This window comes from Bactrocera neohumeralis, unplaced genomic scaffold (genome assembly GCF_024586455.1).
Source record: "Bactrocera neohumeralis isolate Rockhampton unplaced genomic scaffold, APGP_CSIRO_Bneo_wtdbg2-racon-allhic-juicebox.fasta_v2 ctg1862, whole genome shotgun sequence".
Taxonomy (NCBI): Eukaryota; Metazoa; Arthropoda; class Insecta; order Diptera; family Tephritidae; genus Bactrocera; species Bactrocera neohumeralis.
In genome coordinates this window covers 20,176-28,110 of record NW_026089871.1, presented here as the reverse complement: position 1 = coordinate 28,110, position 7,935 = coordinate 20,176, and the positions used below count along the sequence as shown (strand labels likewise).

At 35.4% G+C, this 7,935-nt stretch overlaps 1 protein-coding gene across 1 annotated transcript; it reads left to right on the top strand.

Moving 5' to 3' along the window:
- The first annotated feature begins 740 nt into the window (after positions 1 to 740).
- Positions 741 to 7,624, top strand: LOC126766606 (uncharacterized). The gene is made up of 2 exons (XM_050484357.1): positions 741 to 1,492; positions 7,543 to 7,624. The coding sequence occupies exons 1-2, from the start codon at positions 741 to 743 to the stop codon at positions 7,622 to 7,624; spliced, it is 834 nt and encodes a 277-aa protein (XP_050340314.1).
- Positions 7,625 to 7,935: the final 311 nt, after the last annotated feature.

Below are 7,935 nucleotides of genomic sequence, written 5' to 3'. Positions count from 1 at the left end.
AATCATTTAAATATGATATGAAACAATGGAAAAATTATACACTTGCTGACCCATCGTTTAATAAAGCAGATAGAATAGACATGGTAATTGGTGGAGACATTTTTAGCCGAATCATTGAAGACGGTGTCAAAAAAAATAACGGAGTCCTTGGACAAGCAACAAAGTTCGGTTGGATTTTATCCGGAATTATCAAACAAAAAAATTCAATAAAATAACATCCACGACTACCAACCTAGAGCGATTTTGGGAACTGGAGGAAATACCAGATGAAAACGATATCGAAGAAGATGATGCATGTTTCAAGCAGTTTGAAGAAACCATCAAACAAGATGATGATGGGCGATTTATTGTAGAAATCCCTTTTAAAGAAGATAAAGATGTGGGTGATTCTCGCAAACAAGCTGTGGCGCGCCTCGTTTCTATGGAAAATAAATTTCAAAAAAAGCAGTAAACTAAAAGAGGACTACCATCAATTCATCAACGAATATAAGGACCTTGGTCATATGGTCAAAGCAAATGATCACTTAAAAGGTAAATATTATCTACCACACCATGCAATAATACGAGAAAACAGTTTAACAACGAAGTTACGCGTTGTATTTGATGTATCTGCAAAATCTTCGAACGGAAAAAGCCTCAATGACATCATGTTTTCCGGTCCTAAGCTTCAGAGAGACATATTTGACATTCTTCTCAAATGGAGACTTTGGAAAGTAGTTATCACTGCTGATGTGGAAAAAATGTTCAGGCAAATAAAAATTGCTGAAAAGGATCGCGAATATCATAGAATTTTATGGCGTGAAAGTCCGTTGAACAAAATTGAGGAATATAAGTTGACCACAGTGACTTATGGTACTGCATCAGCTCCACATTTAGCAGTACGCACATTATTTGAAATTGCAAATAAATGTTCAAATAAACAGCTCCAAACATTAATAAAAGAAGACTTCCACATGGATGACCTTATGACTGGCGCAGATTCAGTTAAACAATGTCAAGCCATTCAAGAAGGCATCAGCAATCATCTTCAAATCTTTGGATTTCATCTTCGAAAATGGCTTTCAAACTGCAGTAGCATAACACGAAATATAAAAGCGAAAGAAGACAATGAAATAATTCAAATTAAAAAAAATGAAGCAGTGAAAACTCTTGGACTATATTGGGATCCAAAACAAGACGAATTCCAATTCAGAATTAATTTGACAAATGCCAAAAAAACCACTAAAAGGAGCGTTCTTTCACAGCTTGCTCAAATATTTGATCCACTGGGTTGGCTCTCACCAATAACAATCATAGCAAAGCTATTCATTCAGAAACTTTGGATGCAACAATCCGACTGGGATGAGCAGCTATCAGAAAGTCTACAATCAGAATGGTCGATCTTCCTAGAAAATATAAAAGATTTGGAAAACGTGCGTATCCCACGATGGATAGAAACACATTTGCAATCCGAGGTTGAAATACATGGATTTGGTGATGCTCCCGGAAAGGCGTATGCTGCAGTCATTTATGTTTGTTTAAATGAGTTAAGCATACCCCCACTCTACCTGGGAAAAACTGGCGCACCCTAGCAAGACAGCATAATACACCACATCCGATGGCGCCATCCACTTACATCACCACACTACACCAACACAACTCACCACACCTGTACCCACTCAACTCACAAAAGGAATGGACAACCGGAAAGCTATACCATTCGTTCCAGCAATTCGCTATATACAGTTCGACTATCAACTTTATATACACTCCGCCGCGTCGACACCTCATCCAAATCTCAAAATTCAACCACGATCCGTGTCCACTCAATCGCAAGCAGTGACAAACCGTTCCCGGATTTGGAGTATCGCCGCCTCGCCCATCGATATAATTTTTAATGAGTTTATATGCATAATAAATTAAACTTAATAAAACTTAAATAAACTTGTTGAAAATCGAAATATATACAAAATAAAACGGACATTTTTATTTAATTTAACGCAATGTATCGAGTATACATTTAAACATGGTCCTTCGAGCCTTACAGAAAGGCACTATTGGATTTTAAAATAAAAATCTAAAAAAGAAAAAATAAAACAGAACAAAGTGTGTTGACAAAAACAGTGTTAACAAAACAATAAAAAAGCAACTAAGCGAACAGAGCAAAAAAAATAAAACAACAAAAAAAGTGCAGTGAACAAAAACAAAAAAAACCAATGCTGCGACATAAAACATAAATTTACAAAACCAAAATATAAAAAAGTTTACAAACACAAAAACAATAAAACAAACAGAAACAAGCGGGCGCGAGTTCAAACAAAAAAAATATAAAATAAAGTAAAGCAAATAAACGAAAGTGCAGAGCAGTGCAGTGTTTTTATGTTTTAGACAAAAGAGACAAAAAGTGCCAAAAACAAAAACAAATTACACGGGAGAACAAAATAAACAAAACAATTTCAACAAACAAAAACGCACGAAACCTAAGCACAAAACATAAATCGGGCGCGAAAAGCTAAATCATCGATAAAACGAAACAAACGGGCGCGAACATTAAAACAAATATACAGGTAGTACATACATACAACAAAACAACAGCACGAGGAGGTAGCCAGCTGGAGCACAGGAATTGGAACAAGGCGAACAGACAAACCAGCTGGAAACGATTCGGAGAGGAGCACAGAAATTTAACCAAATGCACACACATACATATATACATATGTACAGTCGGATAATGCCCAAAAGCCCTCATTGGAAAACAGAGTGAGCGTATTATGTCCATAATTTATTTAATTTATGCACGTATGCATGTCTATGCTTAAAATTTTTTCAAAAATTTTTCCAAAAAAAATTAATAATAACTTTGTGTTCTCAAAACACCAAATTATCAAAAAAAAATATCAAATATTTAATTGTAACATATTTCCGGCAGTCCTCCTTATACTTCATAAAGCATTGCATACAACAAAAACGGAAAAGATTAATATATTTTATCTGCATATACATACATATATGTTTATAGCAAAACATCTTGACAAAGTATATATTCACATATAAAAGTGTGCACCTTTTGCTTTCAATTCCCTTTTAAATCTTTCTCTCTTTTACGAAAAAATTAAATAACATTTACATAAGTATATACCAAAAAAAAAACAATATATCAACAAAATATACATAAGTTGCAAGAACTATGCAAAATATTTATTAACACATTTGTACACACACATATTATAAGTCCGCATTGGCAATTATCCGGCAATACCTCTTGTTTTTTGGTAAACAAAAACAAGCAGGATTGCGTACAAAAAGCGAATTGATCTCTCTAACGAGCTCTCAATTGCTTACGAACAAGACATAATTAAAAACACACTAAAAATTCGTGCATACTTATCTAAATAGCGCATTGATCTCTTCTGCGAGCTCTCAATTGCACAAAACATAAGTACCTTCATAAGCACATACATACATACATACAAGTCCAAGTATTAGGGTGTACCTAAATACTAACATAAGGACGTAAAAGGTGTTAAAATATTAAAAGTGCGGTTATTTTCAAATTTTAAACTAAAGTTAAATAAATAAATATTATTATTAATTGCGAATAAATAGAAACGGTAATAATAACACGAAATAAAATATTCGTTTGTTAGCAACCTAAACTGAAAATAAAAATATTTCAGTTTACTCTGAGAAAAATTGAATTCTTTTGATAAATATTTTAATACACAATATATTAAAAATGAACAATAACAAAAATCAAAGTACATCTGGAGCTACACGCTCAAAACAGGTTGCTAGATTTATTTCAGAAAGTGACAGTTTAACAAGATACTGCACTAGATTTGCCTCTTCACCGATTCACGAAAACTCGGAATCGTTACTAGAAATCAAAATTATAAATCTTAACAATTTTTGGACCCGTCTCCAAGCGGCTTATGACGCCATAGCAGATTCTGACAAAATTTAGATCAACCACAAAATTTTAAATCATCGGCTTACGATATTTACGAAAACTGCTTAGACCAATATGAAGAAACGAAAGCTATGATCTCCGATCAATTAAAGCTAATAAAATCAATTGCACCTACTCCCTACAGCAGAGTAGAGCTGCCACAAACAGACAGTCAAAAGGCAAGTTTCGGCATCCAGCTCGAGGTGCCCGCTTGTGACACAGAAATATTCTATGGAGGTTTTGAAGAATGGCCGTCCTTCCGGGACATGTTTACAGCCGTTTATATCAACCATCCACACCTATCCAAAGCACAAAAATTGTATCACCTCCGATACAAGACAAAAGGTCAAGCAGGCGAAATAGTCAAACAGTTCGCATTAAATGACGACAGTTTCAATCTGGCTTGGAAAGCTCTAAAAGCGAGATATGAAAATGAAAGAATACTGGTCGATAAACAAGTAACGACACTAATGAACTTGCCAAAAGTTAAAAAAGGAACAAGTGTAGAATTCATCAATCTAGAATCCACTGTTTCAAATTGCTTGTCGATTCTATCGACACTAAATATTCCCACAGACCGCCGCATTACCAGAAAAGTCGTTACTTCTATGGGAGCAATCGCTCTCATCACGAAAAATGTGCCCAACGTGGCAACAAATGAAAAATTTTCTCACCACCCAATATGAAATTGCGGAAAGGTTAGAAGAAAAAATAAACAAAACTAAGAACAAACACGACCAAAATGGAAGCTTAAATAGACCCCAAGTTAGAAGCAAACACAAATCAAAAATAATTTTTAACAAAACACAATCGTTCACATCCGAACAAAGAAAACATACGTCATGCGAACTATGCACGAGAGGTCATAAGCTTAGAACTTGCGAGAAGTTTAAAAAATTAAACATTAACGAAAGGAACAACTTTGTCAGATCTAAAAGACTCTGTACAAACTGCTTGTCCCATACACACAATCTTAAAAGTTCCAAAAGCAAATTTAATTGCTTATATTGTCATAAAAGACATCACACAATGCTTCATTACAGCACATATCCCATCTCACCTCAAAGAAGCGCATATACAAAAATAACCACGGGTTTAATTGCAAAAGCAAATCCCGAAACCTACAATTCTAAAAATTGCCAAGAGACACCATGTTGTTCAAAGGCACAAAAAGCCCAAACGCTGCACAGCGAAACACAAAGTGGACTAGTTACCGAACTAGTTACAACCATACCAACTCAAGTTGAGTACAATACAAATAAATACCTTAATTCACAATTAAGGAAATTTCAAACTATAAAAGATCAGTATTGTGAAGACTTCTCTAAAGCTACAACTACTCGATCAAATAATGGCCGGTACGTCACACGACTACCACTAGAGCCACGATTTTCCAATACCTCAACATATTGGTAGGAAAAAACAAAGTAAGATTTCGGTCTAACAATATTAAAAACTCACACATATGTTACTTTTCGACCCCGCAGGATGGCTTTCGCCAATAATGAAAAAAAAACACAATCCTGAATATATCCTTCAGCGGTGTCGGGCTACCAAACGCCAAATTAAGGCATACATAAAACCATAAAATATAACACAGTTGCATCAAAAAGTCGATGAATCGACATTTTTCGTAAATTTTCAAAATAAATAAAATCTTAAACAAAATTAAGGTTCAACGAGCACCATATGCCCAATGCGATAGTGTGACGCACCTAGACTTACCAAAAGCAAAGGTAGCTCTTATCGCACATACATGAGCGCTCCTCATAAGGGTAGTTGGTGAGAATCTGCTGAACAACTTGAACATCCCACCTAAAAATTATAATTCTAAATGAAGCCGTTCGCAATTACCGGCCACTCTCTCGCAAGATCCCTCTATTGTCACAGTCCTAACTCCAGGGCTAAGGAGTACCCATTCTGGCCATATCTGGCCAGGCGTGGAGTTACTATCCTTCATAAGCCGATCATAAATTAAATATCATAACAAATTGCAACAATTGCTAATAACACAGAAAAGCCAAATAATAAATAACCCGCAAAATAAAGTTGCTTCTCTTAAGCATCTATTTGCATTTTAAAATTTATATTCAAATATTTACATGTAATATATTTTAAACCAAAAGCTGTTTTCCACATACACGAATAAATGTGACAATATTACAACGCCATTATTAAATACTTTTGCTGTCAAATCCATGCTACTCTACCAGCAGTTTGCCGAAATAAATGCAACAGCATATACATACGCAATACTAGGCAAAATATTCGCCTAGGGGGCCCAGGATGTTTAAATGAGTTAAGCATCCCCCCACTCTACCTGGGAAAAACTGGCGCACCCTAGCAAGACAGCATAATACACCACATCCGATGGCGCCATCCACTTACATCACCACACTACACCAACACAACTCACCACACCTGTACCCACTCAACTCACAAAAGGAATGGACAACCGGAAAGCTATACCATTCGTTCCAGCAATTCGCTATATACAGTTCGACTATCAACTTTATATACACTCCGCCGCGTCGACACCTCATCCAAATCTCAAAATTCAACCACGATCCGTGTCCACTCAATCGCAAGCAGTGACAAACCGTTCCCGGATTTGGAGTATCGCCGCCTCGCCCATCGATATAATTTTTAATGAGTTTATATGCATAATAAATTAAACTTAATAAAACTTAAATAAACTTGTTCAAAATCGAAATACTTATATACAAAATAAAACGGACATTTTTATTTAATTTAACGCAATGTATCGAGTATACATTTAAACAATGGTAAAATTGGAAATTCCGTAAAGCTGTTAACTGCAAAAACAAAAGTTAATCCGCTTAAAAATCGGAAAACATTACCTAAACTAGAACTTTGTGCAGCTCATTTGCTGGCGAAATTAATAAATAAAGTTTGTAAAATCATCACAAGAAGTCATAAAGTTTATGCATGGAGCGATTCTACAATAACCCTGGGCTGGATTGACACATTCAAAAACAAAGATAAGTTTATTAGAAATCGAGTAGAAGAAATCCAAAAACTTATACTACAAGCAACCTGGAGACACGTAAGCACAAAAGATAATCCTGCTAATTCAGCGTCAAGAGGTATATCATCTCCCAAATTATTAGGCATGGATATTTGGTGGTATGGGCCCAAATGGCTAGCATTATCGGAAAACCAATGGCCAACAGTTGCAGATATTAACACAGCAACAATACTAATGACATCAAAAACCGAAATTCAATTCATCGACAACCTAATAAATCGATATTCTAGCTGGTTAAAGCTACAAAGAGTAGTAGCTTACTTATTACGCTTCGCTAAGAAAAGAAAAAATCAACACTCTTTAAATTTGTCTGTAAAAGAATTACAAAGAGCAAAAAATATAATCTTTCGACAGTCACAAAAACAATTCTTCAAAGACGAAATGAAACAACTATTAAATGGCAAACAGCTCAGCAATACAAGCAAAATTGTCAACCTCAACCCATTTTTAGATGAAAATGGCGTTATGAGAGTTGGAGGTAGGCTGACAAACGCGGAATTGCCTTATAGTTCAAAACACCCAATAATTCTTTATAAATCAACTTTAACTGCATTAATAATTAAAGATGCACACCATGCTACAATACATGGTGGAAACCGGTTAACAGAAGCAATTATCAGGAGACAATACTGGATAATCGGGGTTAAGAACGCAATAAAAAGTTGTATACGAAATTGTTGTAAGTGTATACGATACAAACAAGTCTCTGCAAAACAAATTATGGGCGATCTACCAGAATTCAGAGTATCAATGTCGAGTTCGTTTACTTATACTGGAGGTGACTACGCTGGACCATTCCAAATGAGATGCTCAAAAGGACGTGGACAAAAGTCCTTCAAAGGGTACGTAGCAGTTTTTATATGCCTCTCAACTAAAGCTGTTCATCTTGAGGCAGTCAGTGAGTTATCATCAGACGCGTTTTTGGCAGCACTAAGAAAATTTTTCGGCAGAAGAGGAA

Bases quoted from the DNA above. Each gene is read 5' to 3' on its own strand.
- LOC126766606 (XM_050484357.1), top strand. From the start codon at position 741: ATGTTCAGGCAAATAAAAATTGCTGAAAAGGATCGCGAATATCATAGA. The intron at 1,493-7,542 runs GTATGCTGCAGT...TAATAATTAAAG, and splicing joins GGTGATGCTCCCGGAAAGGC to ATGCACACCATGCTACAATA.